We start from the raw sequence: 16197 nt of genomic DNA, 5'->3' as shown, positions 1-16197 counted from the left end.
AGAAAATAGGGCCCGCCTCCGGGCCCCGCAAAGAGTGGTGGCCATTCGGGTAGTGAGGGCCTACTGCACGGTAGCATGGGCGGCAGCATGCGCCTTAGCCGGCACAATGCCTTGGGAGCTGGATGCCCAGGTGCTCGCGGAAGCGCACAGGGAGCGGGTAAGGCGCAGGGCCCTTAATGTATTCCCCGCTCCAGAAGAGCTAAGAGAGGAGCGCCGCCAAGCGCAAATGAGGATGAGGGACCGGTGGAAGAACGACCTGGAGGACTCCCCCTATGGAGTCCATACTATAGGGGCGCTCCTCCCGTCGTTCGACCAATGGCTGGAGAGGGCGCATGGCAAAATCGGGTTTAGGCTGACGCAGGTAATGACCGGGCATGGATGCTTCGGTCATTACCTGCATAGAATCAGGAGGGAGGGCAGCACGGTCTGCCATGAGTGCGGTGACCCCGATGACACTGCCCAGCACACCCTAGAGGTGTGCAGTCGCTGGGCGCAGGAACGACGCGACCTGATCGGCGCCATCGGAGTGGACGATTTCTCGCTCCACAGCGTCGTGGCGGCCATGCTGAGGAGCGAGAGACTGTGGGAAGCTGTGGCCTCATTTTGCGAAACAGTCGTTTCACAGAAGGAGGCCTTGGAGCGGGAGCGCGAAGAAAGGGCTGATGCGCTCCCGATCCGGCGCAGACGTAGAGGGAGGAGGCGGGCGCATTTTGCTGCCCGTCAATACCCCTAGTAGAGTCCGTGGGTAAGGGGCCCACAATGGAAGACTCTACACGTCTGGGGGAGGGATTGTAGCGTATTCCAATCCCTCCCTCCTTGGCGCGGGAGCTCTGGCTCAAACCAGAGCAGCCGGGGGGCGTCGTGGTAGAACGTTTGCGACCCCATGGCGGCCCCCATAAACGGCAGTGCGGAGAATCGCCGCAGGGGATGTTAGTGGGTATTCTCCTCTCCTCCCTCTGAATAACAGAGGGAGTCGCAGCAGGAGCGAGTCCCACATACCACCCCCCTATGGGCTTCCCTGGCCCGGGGGTGAGATACGTAAATGTATTTACCCCTGCGTGAAAAAAAAAAAAAAAAAAAAAAGGTTTTGAGTTAGGTTAGGTTTTGAGTTAGGTTAGGTTTTGAGTTAGGTTAGGTTTTGAGTTAGGTTAGGTTTTGAGTTAGGTTAGGTTTTGAGTTAGGTTAGGTTTTGAGTTAGGTTAGGTTTTGAGTTAGGTTAGGTTTTGAGTTAGGTTAGGTTTTGAGTTGAGGTTTTTTCGTGAGGTGTTCTAGTGCGATTTCGGTGATTTTTGGAGAGTAGACGTTAACAATTTTTGGCTATTCATCCCGGTTATCGAAACGCATCTAACTTGACGACTTGGCATTATTTTTGGACTTTTGGTGTTTTTCGTTTGGAGCGATTTTTGTGCGGTTTTTGGTTTTTGTTAAAAAAATTCTATCTTCTTTTTCTTTCTTTTTCTGTTCTTTGTTTTAGTCTGGTAATTTTTCATTTCTTTTTCTCTTTCTTCTTCCGTTTTCTCGGTAACGCTGGGACTCCTGGTTCCGGAGTTATAGAGAAAACAATTCTTTGTTTTGAAGTTTCGAATCTTGTTTTATTTTTTGGAAAAAATTTCTATCTTCTTTTTCTTTCTGTTTTCTTCTTTTGTAGTAACGGGCGTAACCAGGCAAGGGCAAGACCTACCTTGTGACGGGCGATTTATAATTTTCTGACATCAGGGTCAGAAGTTATAAATCAAAAACAAGATTGCTATTCCTGTTTTTGCGGCGCTTCCAACTACTTTTCATAAGTTGGTAAACTTTTGAAAAGGGATAGCGTCGGAACGTGGCTAGCTGGTGTCCGGGCGTTTGGGGATTTGGATAGGGGAGGTCAAACTCCGTATTCTACCCACGTCCCGAAATTTTCGGACAACCGGAAGGGGGACAAAATAGTTTTTGAACCCAAATTCCGTAAGTTTGTCGAGTGTGGTACAGATCACACTTGACCGTTTTTGCGGAATTGGTGTTTGCGGTCGCTTCCTCCATGGTTTTGGTGGGGGAAACGCCGGATCCGGGTGGGGATAAGAGAGGAGAAGGGGGGGAAGCAAGTAAAAGGGGGGGTTGCGGACGATCTGGAGGAATGGGGACCAACTCGGTGTCCCAAAGGGAGGCGAGCCTGGAGGTTAGCCAGGAAGTCGAGGACGGCGAGGACTCTGGAAGGGGGTATATTGGGGGGGGGGATGTCTCCCCCACCCCTACTTTGGGAAGATTCTGGTCGGGGGGAAGAAGTAGGGTAAGACGTCTCTCTGAGACGTCTACTGACGAGTGGGGCAGTGTGGTGACGGACGGAGCCAGGAGCTCGAACCGGGACGAAACAGGGGGGAATATCAGGGAGAGACGGGAGAAAAGGGGTAGAGACCACCAGGACAGCGAGGGTGAGACGCCAGTGCGCAAACTGAGTACTTCCCGCCGTGGCCGTGGCAAAGGGCACTACGTGGGACTCAGCGCCGCCAAGGCGCAACTGGAGGACTATGAGACGGTATCTGAGACGGAAGTCCCATACAGTCCGAAACCGAGACGGAGCACTGGTAGGCGTTCGCGGAGCCCAGTACAAATGGGGGAGAACTCGGAGGGGTATGAAACTCCTGGCGGCCGCATCAAGGCCTGTGCGCGGGAGATATTAAGTGATGCGGCCAAAAGTAAAAATTTAAAAGGCGACATACGGGGGAGAATCAACTCTGCCTGTAGGGAGTTGATGAGTCTGGCAGACTCGCTCGGTGAGTCCGAAGTTGTCCGCTCGCTTAAAGCGGACAACGAAAGGATGAGGAGTGAGTTGGAGCACCTCCGCCTGGAGACGAAGGCTCTGCGCAAGGCCTTCTCTGAGCGCAGGCAGGCGGAGCCAATCAGGGCAGGGACGGAGACGGAGACGCAAACCCTTCTCGAGGAATTGGGCAAACTCATGGAGGTCCGCCTGGGGAGCTTCCAGAGGGAAATGTTCCAATCCCTGGGGAACATGGTGAATGCCCGCCTCGAGAGTGTGGAGGGACGACTGCCGCCGGAGCCCATCCGCCGACCACCACTGGCGGCTGATAGGAGAAGGACGCTCCCGGACCAGGAAATGGACCTGGATGTGGCGGGGCACCAAGCGGAGGTACCCAGTGTCCCAAGGACACAAAGGAAGGCTGGAGGGGCATCTCAATTGGCCTCCCCAATGGCGTCCAGTCAAACAGCAGGAGCGTCCCGAGTGGCTGAAGCGCCCCCACTGCGGCAGACACAGGCTGGACAGACCCAAACCAGGCCGGTCCCAAAACCAAGGGGCAAAAAACCCCAGCCGGCGATCCCTGCGCCCAGGGTACCGGGAAGACAGGCCCGCCCGAGTGTGCCGCCACCTGCGCCGCCTACTCCCCAACAAGAAGGGTGGTCCACTGTGGTCAAAAAGGGCAAGGCTAAGGCTAAGGCCCCTCCCCAGCCCCAACCACAGCAAACCCAGAGGAAGGTGGCAGCCCCAAAATTAGTGGCCCCAACTATGGCGGCGGTTGTTGTGGCCCTCAAGCCGGACGCCCAAACCGACTACAGGTCGGTTATGGAGAGGGCCACCACACTTAAGTTGGCGGAGCTGGGCGTGGACCACCTGAATGTGCGCAGAACGGCCACAGGGGCGCGTATCATAGAGGTACCAGGGGCGCAGAGCAGTCAGGCGGCGGACAACCTGGTGGACCGGCTCCGGAGTCTTGTGGGCGATGTAGCTGAGGTCTACCGGCCGGTCAAGAAGGCCGAAATCAAAATCTCCGGATTCGACGAATCCGTCACTCCGGAGATTCTAAAAAAGGAGGTTGCCGCCAGAGGCAGATGCCTAGAAGACCAGGTGTCGGTGGGGGCAATACGGATGGCGGCCAACGGGACCGGCTCGGTCATCCTGCGGTGCCCACTGACAGCGGCCAAGGTAGTGGTCACAGCAGGACGCATAGTCGTCGGGTGGTCTGCGGCCCGGGTGGAGGCGTTGGAACAGCTGCCTCTGCGCTGTTACCGCTGCATGGGGACGGGACATACGCGGCCTCTGTGCCCGTCTCCGGTGGATAGGGGCAGCTGGTGCTACAGATGCAGCAAACCAGGCCACATGAGCAGGGACTGTTCCGCGTCGGCCCCCTGGTGCGCTGTATGCCACCATGCCGGTTTAAAGGCGGGACACGTGATGGGAGGGCTAGCCTGCACCCCCCCACCAATCAGAGGAAAGGAGGCCTACGCTGCTGGTCCTGCAAATTCCGCAGCGGCTGCGCCCAGGAATGAACCTGAAAACCGGACGGATCAGCAGCGCATGGAAAGTTAATGCCTCCTAGACAAAACCTGGAATTGCTCCAGTGCAACCTCAACCACTCCGCGCGTGCACAAGATCTTATGATCCAGTACATGGCGGAGTGGGAGGTTGCTGCGGCTGCTGTAGCGGAGCCCTACTATGTCCCGCAGCAGGCTAACTGGGTGGGTGACGGGGTAGGCACGAAAGCCACGGTGGCCATTGTGGCGCCGGCCATGGGCGGTCTGCCCCTCTCCAGAGTCTCCACGGGCCCTGGCTATGTGGTGGCCAGATTGGGGGACATTGTATTGATTGGCGTGTACTTCTCCCCAAATAGGCCACTACACGAGTTCGAGGCTTACCTGGAGAGGCTGGGACGGGCGGTGGCTGGTGCGGCTCCATCCCCCATAATGGTCCTGGGGGATCTCAACGCCAAGTGCGCAGCATGGGGCTCCCCTAGGACCGACCCCAGGGGAACAGAGCTCCTCGAGTGGTTGGTCGGGCTGGGGCTTGAAGTGGTGAACCAGGGCACAGCCAACACTTGCGTGCGCCTGGGGGGGGGGTCTATTATTGACATCACTCTGGCCTCCCCAGTGGCGGCAGCGAGCATTGCGGATTGGCGTGTCCTGGAGGACACCGAGACCCTCTCTGATCATCTGTACATCAGAATGAGGGTCTCCAGGGCCCAGCAAGGTCAACAGCCCAGGCAAGCGAGGGACACGAGGAGATCTCCGAGGTGGAGCCTGGCCACCCTGGATCGGGAGGCGGCCAGAGAGGCGGCCATGGTGGAGGATAGATGGGGGCGTCAAATGCCAGAGGAAGCCAATGTGGACAATATGGCCCTTGGCTTCCGCGCTTCCCTCACACGGGCATGCGACGCCTCAATGAGGAGAGCGGGGCCTCCTCGGAGGAAAAAGGTGACGTATTGGTGGTGTCCGGAAGTGGCCGCTCTCCGGAATGCCAGTAATGCCGCGAGACGGCAATTCACACGCTGTCGGAGGAGGCGGCACACCCAGGAGGAGCTGGAAGCGTACCACCGGGCGCTGAATGAGGCCAAGAAGGCCCTCAACCTTGCCATCGCCAAGGCAAAGGATGCGGCGCACGGGGCCTTTTTGGCCTCGTTAGATGAGGACCCATGGGGACGGCCTTATAAACTTGTAAGGAAGAAGCTCCGTCAGGCCGCCCCCATGGATGCCATGGACATGGGGACCCTCCGGGGTATTTTAGAAGGTTTGTTCCCTCCAGCCCCAGACTTCGCCCCTCCTGCAATGGTGGTCCCCGGGGAGGAGGAGCTGCTGGACCCTGAGGAGGTGCCCCTCGTGGCTGAGGGCGAAATGGCCCGTGTCGCCCACAGGGTTAGGGCCTGCAGGAAAGCCCCTGGCCCAGACGGGGTCCATGGGAGGGTCCTACCCATCGTGATGGAGCACCTTGGAGACTGTCTCCAATCCATCTTTAATCGGTGCCTTAAAGATGGACAGTTTCCAAGGTGCTGGAAAGAGGGTATTGTGTGCCTCCTCCGGAAGGAGAACAGGCCGGCGGACTCCCCATCCGGATGGAGGCCAATAGTCCTGTTGGACGAAGTGGGCAAAATGCTGGAACGCATATTGGCGTCAAGAATTAACCGGCATTTACAGGAGACGGGCCCCAATCTCACTGGACGCCAATATGGGTTCCGAAGCGGCAGGTCCACGATGGACGCATTGGGGGCACTTCGGGCCTTCCGTGAGAATGCGTTGAAGCGAGGGGAGGGTACCATTGCGGTGTCTCTGGATATTGCCAACGCGTTCGGTACCCTCCCGTACTCGGTGATACGGGAGGCCCTGAGGTACCACGAGGTGCCCCCATACCTGAGGCGAGTTGTAGACCACTACCTGTCAGATAGGGTGGTGGTCTGCAGCACGCCCGAGGGGCGACTGGAAAGGCGGATGGCCTGCGGTGTTCCCCAGGGGTCGGTGCTTGGACCCCTGTTGTGGAACATCGGCTTCGACTGGGCCATCCGAGCAGAGCTGCTCCCCCGGATGGCCCTCATGTGTTACGCCGATGATACGATGGTGGCCATTCGGGGTAAAGACCTGGGGGAGGCAATGCGGAGGGCGGAAGTGGCGGCGGACCTCATGATTCATAGGATCCGCCTCCTAGGACTGAGGGTCTCCCTCGCAAAGACTGATGCAATAGTCTTTGCGAGGAGAGGTTGGAGGGTGCCCGCCGGGTCCTCCCTCAGAATAGCCGGCGAGGATGTCCAGGTGAGGCCCCATATAAAGTACCTCGGCCTCACGCTGGACAGATGTTGGAACTTCGGGGAGCACTTCCGCCAAATTGCTCCCCGAATAGTGACGGCGGCGTCGGAGATGGGTCGGCTGCTGCCCAACGTGGGAGGACCGTCCCATGCCTGCAGACGTCTATACGCTGGAGTAGCCCGATCCATGGCCCTCTATGGGGCCCCGATCTGGGCCGACAAACTCAATGGGGAGAACAAAGCCCTGCTTCGGAGGCCCCAACGGGTAATAGCTGTACGCGTCTGCAGGGCTTATGTGACGGTGAGTTGGGCGGCAGCGTGCGTATTGGCGGGCACCTCCCCTTGGGAACTGGATGCTGAGGTTCTCGCTGATGCGCACAGACGGAGAATCAGGAGCAGGGAGACGGGCGACTTCCCTGCTCCTGAAGAAGTGAGGGAGGCACGCAGAATGGCGCAGAGGAGAATGCGTGAAAAGTGGAAGGAGGACCTGGAGAACTCCCCCTATGGAACCTACACCATAGGGGCAGTTCTCCCGTCGCTAGACCGATGGCTTGACCGGACGCACGGCAGGGTTGGGTTTAGACTGGTGCAGGTACTGACCGGACACGGGTGCTTCGGTCACTACCTGCACTTGATCGGTCGCGAGCCTACCCAATCCTGCCATCAATGTGACGAGACGGACGACACCGCCCAGCACACCCTGCAGGTGTGCAATCGCTGGGCGGTGGAGCGGAGTGCGCTGGTGGTAGCCATCGGGACCAATGATCTCTCGCTGCACAGTGTCGTGGCGGCCATGCTGGGCAGCGAAAGATCCTGGGAGGCGGTGACCTCCTTTTGTGACGCGGTTGTCTCGCAAAAGGAGGTCGAGGAGCGGGAGCGCGAGGAGGATCCAAACGCGCTCCCGATAAGGCGAAAACGAGCGGGTAGGAGGGCTAGGCGGTTCGCCATTGTGAACCGCGCTATACCCCAGTAGGGCAGCGGGTGAGGGACCCGCAACACGGCCCTACATGGGAGGGGGGAGAGTCAGTTATGCGTTTGCTGATTCTCCCCAAACTGGTGTGAAGTCCCGGGTCATCCGGGTCGGGACCGCCGGGGGGGTGCTGAGGTGACGTGCTTGCGAGCCCCCTGCACCCCCCTTAACGGCATGGACGGAAACGCCGCAGGGGAGGTTAGTGGGTATTCTCCTCCTCCCCCTCTGAATAGCAGAGGGGGTTACGGAAGGAGCGAGTCCCACATACCGCCCCCCCAATGGGCTTCCCTCGCCCGGGGGGCGATGATGCGTAAAGGCATTCACCCCTGCGTCAACAAAAAAAAAAAAAAAAAAAAAAAAAAAAAAAAAAAAAAAAAAAAAAAAAAAAAAAAAAAAAAAAAAAAAAAAAAAAAAAAAAAAAGGTTAGGTTTTGAGTTAGGTTAGGTTTTGAGTTAGGTTAGGTTTTGAGTTAGGTTAGGTTTTGAGTTAGGTTAGGTTTTGAGTTAGGTTAGGTTTTGAGTTAGGTTAGGTTTTGAGTTAGGTTAGGTTTTGAGTTAGGTTAGGTTTTGAGTTAGGTTAGGTTTTGAGTTAGGTTAGGTTTTGAGTTAGGTTAGGTTTTGAGTTAGGTTAGGTTTTGAGTTAGGTTAGGTTTTGAGTTAGGTTAGGTTTTGAGTTAGGTTAGGTTTTGAGTTAGGTTAGGTTTTGAGTTAGGTTAGGTTTTGAGTTAGGGTTATAGGGTTGATTCTCGGTAGATTTTGTTCAAATTTGGTACAGGGGCTTTTTTTGACCTTATCTTTCTATAGTATTTTGGGCTTGCTCAGAATCGCCCTGGGTCTGGGACCTCCCATACATTTTTTTTGAAAATTTTCAGTTTTTTGGTTTTTGCGAAAAATGTATTATATTTAGGCACTTGGTTTCCTAGCTACCCCAAAATTTCTCTAATTCTGCATCGAATGACACTTTTTTCAAGAAAATCGGTTAATAAATAAAGATTTTAGACCCGGGTTAGATTATTTTCGCACATTTTTTTGAAAAAAAAAAGTTGTCCAAAAATTCTGAAAAAAATTCTATTTATACATTTGCTTAAATTCTGATATTACTAACGTAATATCTGACTGCTCGAATCTGAAGTCCATTTTGCTCTATCTCTTACCGTTTCCGAGATATAGCGTCCTAAAGTTGCGAAATTTCTTAAAACATTGCTATTCCTGTTTATGCGGCGTCGTTGAATTATTTGTATGGAAATAGTGAAATCCGACTCACACTTGACCCTTTTTTCATAGAAATTGGATTTTATGTAATTATGGGTGAGTTTTTAGAGTTTGTATGTTCATATTTGGTACATAGTGACATGGCATAGTCTATATTGACATGATCTGTCAAACTGTCAAATTTGACAGTTTTTGAGAAAAAGTTTCACATTTTGTCATAGTTAAATAGAAATTGTCATTTTAAGTATTTTTGACCAAAAGTGTCATAGTTGATGTATTTTGACAGTTTATGTAAAAATCTCGAAATTTGACTTTTTTAACAAAAATGTTTACTTGGAATAGCTATACAGCTGTATAAGATGACATGACCAAGTGCAAATTGACAAATTTTATCAAAACTATCATTTTTACAGTTTTTGAGATTTATATTGAAATAAAGTTATTTTTGAGTATAAGATGATATGATCAAGTGCAATTAAAGTGATTGGGGCAAGATTGAAAATATTGACAGTTTTTTTTTGCCAAATTGGTTCGTGCTTAGAAAATAGTCTTATTATTGTATGAGATGACATGGCCAAGTGCAAATTGACAGATTTTGACAAAATTGTCATTTTGACAGATTTTGTTCTAAAATGTCATTTTGACAGATTTTGACCCAAAATGTCATTTTGACAGTTTTTGACACTAAATGACATTTTGACAGTTTTTAACCCAAAATGTCAATTTGACAGTTTTGACCCAAAAAGACATTTTGACAGTTTTTGACACAAAATGACATTTTGACAGTTTTTGACCCAGAATGACATTTTGACAGTTTTTGACACTAAATGACATTTTGACAGTTTTTGACACAAAATGACATTTTGACACTTTTTGACCAAAAATTACATTTTGACAGTTTTTGACACTAAATGACATTTTGACAGTTTTTGACAAAAAATGACATTTTGACAGTTTTTGACCAAAAATGACATTTTGACAGTTTTTGACCAAAAATGTCATTTTGACAGTTTTTGACACAAAATGACATTTTGACAGATATTGACTGACAATGACACTTTGACATGCTGACAATCTGACATTCTGACATACTGACAGTTTCACAGTAAACTCGGCTATGGTGAAAATTTCAAAACTATTTTACACAAAAAGTAAGCATCACACGTTTACAGAAATAACTTTAATACTATTTTTTAGGGACTATAAGTACTATACAAACAAAAAACTATGGAAAAGTTGGCAAGGAAAAATTTCAATTTTGCAATGATAATTACGTCGATTACGTCGATCGCGGTGCTCCCGCGTTACCGTTATAGGGTTAATTCTCGGTAGATTTTGTTCAAATTTGGTATAGGGGCTTTTTTTGACCTTATCTTTCTATAGTATTTCGCGCTTGCTCAGAATCGCCCTGGGTCTGGGACCTCCCATACATTTTTTTTGAAAATTTTCAGTTTTTTGTTTTTTGCGAAAAATGTATTATATTTAGGCACTTGGTTTCCTAGCTACCCCAAAATTTCTCTAATTCTGCATCGAATGACACTTTTTTCAAGAAAATCGGTTAATAAATAAAGATTTTAGACCCGGGTTAGATTATTTTCGCAAATTTTTTTGAAAAAAAAAGTTGTCCAAAAATTCTGAAAAAAATTCTATCTATACATTTGCTTAAATTTCGATATTACTAACGTAATATCTGACTGCCCGAATCTGAAGTCCATTTTGCTCTATCTCTTACCGTTTCCGAGATATAGCGTCCTAAATTTGCGAGATTTCATAAAACATTGCTATTCCTGTTTATGCGGCGTCGTTGAATTATTTGTATGGAAATAGTGAAATCCGACACACACTTGACCCTTTTTTCATAGAAATTCGATTTTACGTAATTATGGGTGAGTTTTTAGAGTTTGTATGTTCATATTTGGTACATAGTAACATGGCATTTTTGACACAAAATGACATTTTTACAGTTTTTGACACAAAATGACATTTTGACAGTTTTTAACCTAAAATGTCATTTTGACAGTTTTTGACACAAAATGACATTTTGACAGTTTTTGACACAAAATGTCATTTTGACAGTTTTTGACACAAAATGACATTTTGACAGTTTTTGACACAAAATGACATTTTGACAGTTTTTGACACAAAATGACATTTTGACAGTTTTTGACACAAAATGACATTTTAAGTTTTTAACTAAAAATGTCATTTTGACAGTTTTTGACCCAAAATGTCATTTTGACAGTTTTTGACACAAAATGACAGTTTGACAGTTTTTGACCCAAAATGTCATTTTGACAGTTTTTGACACAATATGACATTTTGACAGTTTTTGACACAAAATGACATTTTGACAGTTTTTGACCCAAAATGACATTTTGACAGTTTTTGACACAAAATGACATTTTTTGACAGTTTTTGACCCAAAGTCATTTTGACAGTTTTTGACACAAAATGACATTTTGACAGTTTTTGACACAAAATGACATTTTGACAGTTTTTTGACACAAAATGACATTTTGACAATCTGACAATCTGACATTCTGACAGTTTCACAGTTAGGTTAGGTTAGGTTAGGTTACTGACATTTTGACATTTTGACATTTAGGTTAGGTTAGGTTTTTTTTTTTTTTTTTTTTTTATAAGGTTTTAAGTGTCAGTTGTAGACACAGGGCCCTCGCTAAGGATACGGGCGACCCTGTGCCCGAGGTGACATTTGCGATAGGGTTTTTATGGTTTATGCGATGCCGGGTCCGGCATCACCATCAGTCGAAACAATGGTGATGCTCGAGTTGAAGACCCGGCGTTGTTGGTATGATTTAAGATGGACCCATGGTCCCCGCATTGGGTACGGGCGGCCATGGGCCCTGGTTGAGATTTTTGATGGAAATGATTATTTTGGAGTAGGTTTGTGTTGCGAAATATGATTATGGTTTTTTGATTATAGTTAGTATAAGCGGCGAGTAAAAGTAGATGTGATTTTTGATTTGAGACGAAGGTTTGATTATGAAGGGATTTCTGTTGAATATGCGAATAGGGACCGCAGTAGGCCTTAAGAAAAATACTCAACGGACGCTGCTGCCCGTCCGTCGGTTTTCCCTTAGTCGCCTTTTACGACACCCACGGGACGAGATGGGGTGGTGCTATTCTAAACGCCGGCACCACACGGCGAATTAGATGATGGGGTTTGAATTTGGGTTTTTTGTTGTTTATACGTATGGGGACCGCAGTAGGTGTTGATAGAATTCTCGACGGACGCTGCTGCCCATCCGTCGGTGTTCCCTTAGTCGGCTTTTACGACACCCACGGGACGAGATGGGGTGGTGCTATTCTAAACGCCGGCACCACACGGCGGGGTTAGGTTAGGTTAGGTTAGGTTAGGTTAGGTTAGGTTAGGTTAGGTTAGGTTAGGTTAGGTTAGGTTAGGTTAGGTTAGGTTAGGTTAGGTTAGGTTAGGTTAGGTTAGGTTAGGTTAGGTTAGGTTAGGTTAGGTTAGGTTAGGTTAGGTTAGGTTAGGTTAGGTTAGGTTAGGTTAGGTTAGGTTAGGTTAGGTTAGGTTAGGTTAGGTTAGGTTCTGCTTCGGCTGGTACCTGTGTGAGAGGGTGGGAAGAGAGCCGACGACAGCGTGCCACCACTGTGACGGAAGAGCCGTGGATACGACCCAACATACGCGTGAAGAGTGCCCTGCGTGGGCGGAGCCACGCGCTGCTCTATCCGCGGCTGTGGGAGGAGACCTCTCACTGCCGGCGATAATACGCCGCATGATCGACAGTGAGGAGGCATGGGCGGCAGTGGCCACCTTCAGCGTCACCGTCTTGACGCAGAAGGAGGCAGCAGAGCGGAGGCGCGAGGATGACGCAAACTCGCTTCCTCAGCGCCGCAGGAGACCAGGCAGACGGCGAAGAGCCTTCGCAGGCCGGATGCTGCCGCCCTAACGGGAACCTGCGGGTGATGGGTCGGGAGTTCCATCACTCGCCTGAAGAGGTTCCGAGCTGGAAGGCCCTCACGTGTTCCGAGGTGCCTTCAGCGGAGTAGGCTGCTTGAGCAGCCACAGAAGATGGGCCCGCAAGGGCAACGCCGGCGGGGTATCGGTGGCCTGCAACCGTGTTCCCGAAACCCCGCCAACAAAGCGAGCGTCGGAACACCCCAGGGGGTTTAGTCCGTGTGAGTCGGACATACCCACTTGGCTTCTCCCGGGCCAGTGGCATCCATAACGGATTCCCCCTGGGTCATCAAAAAAAAAAAAAAAAAAAAAAAAAAGGTTAGGTTAGGTTAGGTTGAGGTTTTTTCGTGAGGTGTTATTGAGCTATTTTGGTGAAATTCGGAACTTAGACTAAAACAATTTTTTGCTATCCATCCCGGTTACTGAAACAGCTCTTACTTGACGACTTGGCGATATTTTTGGACTTTTCGTGTTTTTGACTTGTAGTGTTTTTTGTGCGGTTTTTGTTTTTCGTTAAAAAATTTCTATCTTCTTTTTGTTTCTTTTTCTGTTCTTTGTTTTAAGCTTATAATTTTTCATTTCTTTTCTTCTTTCTTCTGCCGTTTTCCCTGCAGCGCTGGGACTTTTGTTTCCGGAGTTACAGGGAAAAAAAATCTTTGTTTTGAAATTTGGAATCTTGTTTTTATTTTTGGAAAAAATTTGTATCTTCTTTTTACTTCTACTTTCTTGTTTTTTAGCGATAGGGTAATTTAGGCAAGGTTAAGACCTACCTAGAGACGGTCTTTTTGCAATTTTCTGACTCCAGGGTCAGGAGTTATTGAGGAATAACTAAATTGCTATTCTCGTTTTTAGGCGCTATCAACTACTTTCGTTAAGTTTGTAAATTTTCAAAAAAAGATAGCGTCTGAACCCGAGTAACTAGTGTTCGGGCGTTTCGGGATTCGGATAGGGGAGGCTAAACTCCGTATTCCTGCCCGTGTCCCGAAATTTTTGGACATTTGGAAGTGGGGGAAAATAATTTTTATTCCCCAAATCCGTAACTTTGTCAAGTGTGGTACGGATCACGCTTGACCGATTTTACGGAAAACGCTTGCGAGGTCGTTTCCTTCATGGGTAAGGAGGGGGAAACTCCGGATCCGGGTGGGGATAAAGGAGGGAAAGGGAGGGTGTTGAGAAAAAGGGGGGGTAACCAGCGTTCTGAGGGAATGGGGGCCAATTCAGAGTCCCAAAGGGAGGTTATTTCGGGGATGAGCCAGGATGGCGATGAGACTGGTAGGGGGTACATTGGGGGGGGGGATGACTCCCCCACCCCTACTTTGGGAAGATTTTGGGCGGGTGAAAAGCGGAGTGTAAGGCGCCTCTCACAGACGTCTTCTGACGAGTGGGGTAGCATCGTGGAATTCGAGGATGCGAGGAGTCCCAACCGAGAAGGATCAGGGGAGGAAAGGGGAAGAAGGGAGAAAAGGGGCAGAGAGGGCCCAGACAGTGAAGGTGAGACCCGGGTGCGCAAACTAAGCACTGCCCGCCGGGGCCGCGGTAAAGGACGCTATACGGGGCTCAGCGCCGCCAAAGCTCAGCTTGAGGACTACGAGACAGAAACGGAGACGGAAGCTGTCTACAGTCCCAAGCCAAAACGACAGACGGGCAGGCGGTCGCGAAGCCCGATACATGCGGAGGAAACCCCAGAGGGGTTTGAAACCCCTGGAGGCCGCATCAAGGCCCTTGCAGAGAACATCATCAAGGATGCGGCCAGGAGCAAGAATCTCAAGGGCGAAATATGGGGTAGCATCAACTCGGCTTGCAAGGGGTTGATTGAGCTCGCGGATTCGATGGAGGAGTCAGAGGTTGTCCGCTCACTGAAAGCGGACAACGAAAGAATGCGGAAGGAGCTGGGGCAGCTCCGTCTTGAGACGAAAGCGCTGCGCAAGGCTTTCTCTGAGCGCAAACAGACGGAGCCAACGAGGGAAAGGACTGAGGTGCATGCCCTCCTGGAGGAATTGGGCAACCTCATGGACGTCCGCCTGGGGAACTTTAGGAGCGAAATGTTCAAGTCCCTGGGCAACATGATGAATGCCCGCCTCGAGAGCGTGGAGGGACGGCTGCCCCCGGAGCCCATCCGCCGACCACCGTTAGCGGCGGATAGGAGGAGAAGGCTCCAGGAACAAGAGATGGACCTAGACCAGACGGGACATCAAACTGAGGTACCTAATCCCCCAAGGCCGCAAAATAGTACCAAAGGGGCATCTCAAACGGCGTCATCCCAAGCTCCAGGAGGGGCGCCCCGAGTGGCCGAAGTGCCCCAAACGCCGCAGACACCGGCTGGGCAGATCCAAGCCACCAGGCCGGTACCTAAACCAAGAGGCAAAAAACCCCAGCCGGTAGCCCCTGCTCCCAGGGTACCTAGGAGACCGGCTCGTCCAAGTGTGCCGCCACCTGCGCCCCCTGCTCCCCAACAGGAAGGATGGACTACGGTGGTCAAGAGGGGCAAGGCCAAGGCCCCCTCCCAGCCCCAACAGCAGCAGAAGAACCCGAAGAAGGTGGCAGCCCCTAAATTAGTGGCCCCAACCATGGCGGCGGTCGTCGTGACCCTTAAGTCCGACGCCCAGACGGACTATAGGTCGGTCATGGAAAGGGCCACTACACTTAAATTGGCGGAGCTCGGCGTTGACCACCTCAAAGTTCGGAAGACGGCGACAGGGTCGAGAATCATCGAGGTCCCCGGGGCGCAGAGTAGTCAGGCGGCTGACAATCTGGTGGAGCGGCTCCGGAGCCTAGTAGGCGATGTGGCCGATGTTTACCGGCCAGTAAAAAAGGCAGAAATTAAGATCTCCGGCTTTGACGAATCCGTCACCCCGGAGATCTTAAAAAGGGAGGTGGCCGCCAGAGGCAGGTGCCCAGAAGACCAGGTGACGGTCGGGGCAATAAGAATGGCGGCCAACGGGACTGGTTCGGTCATCCTGCGGTGCCCACTAACAGCGGCCAAAGTGGTTGTCACTGCAGGACGTATCGTTGTTGGATGGTCAGCGGCCCGTGTGGAGGCCCTTGAACAGTTGCCTCTACGCTGCTACCGCTGCATGGGGACGGGACACACGAGGCCTTTGTGCCCGTCCCCGGTTGACAGGACCAACTGGTGCTACAGGTGCAGTAGACCAGGCCACAAAAGCCAGGACTGCACCGCGCTGGCCCCCTGGTGCGTAGTGTGCCATCATGCCGGGTTAAAGGCGGGGCATGTGATGGGAGGGAACGCTTGCAACCCCCCTCCAGTCAGAGGGAAGGAGGCCCACTCTGCCGGCCCCGCAAATGCCGCAGCGGTTGCCCCCCAGAATGGCCCTGATAACCGGACGGAACAGCAGCCCATGGAAGACTAATGCCTCCAAGGCATAATTTAGAGTTGCTCCAGTGCAACCTAAACCACTCCCCACGTGCGCAAGATCTCATGATCCAGCACATAGCGGAGTGGGAGGTTGCTGCGGCTGTTGTTGCGGAGCCGTATTACGTCCCGCAACAGGCGAATTGGGTGGGGGACAGGGCTGGCACGTTGGCCACGGTGGCCATTGTGGTGCCTGTCCTGGG

The 16197-nt window shown here is 51.1% G+C and overlaps 2 protein-coding genes across 2 annotated transcripts; both read left to right on the top strand.

The window, feature by feature from the left end:
- Positions 1–1066: 1066 nt before the first annotated feature.
- Positions 1067–15992, top strand: LOC133515613 (leiomodin-2-like). Its single transcript, XM_061848185.1, has 2 exons — positions 1067–1263; positions 12977–15992. Exon 2 carries the CDS (start codon positions 13734–13736, stop codon positions 15990–15992), a length of 2259 nt encoding a protein of 752 aa, XP_061704169.1. The 5' UTR covers positions 1067–1263; positions 12977–13733.
- On the top strand, positions 2117–4303 carry LOC133515615 (uncharacterized). The gene has a single exon (XM_061848186.1). The coding sequence runs from the start codon at positions 2117–2119 to the stop codon at positions 4301–4303; it is 2187 nt and encodes a 728-aa protein (XP_061704170.1).
- Positions 15993–16197: the final 205 nt, after the last annotated feature.

The sequence above is a fragment of the Cydia pomonella genome, chromosome 2, assembly GCF_033807575.1.
Source record: "Cydia pomonella isolate Wapato2018A chromosome 2, ilCydPomo1, whole genome shotgun sequence".
Lineage (NCBI taxonomy): Eukaryota > Metazoa > Arthropoda > Insecta > Lepidoptera > Tortricidae > Cydia > Cydia pomonella.
The sequence above is the reverse complement of the archived record's forward strand: the minus strand, read 5'-3'. Positions and strand labels throughout refer to the sequence as shown.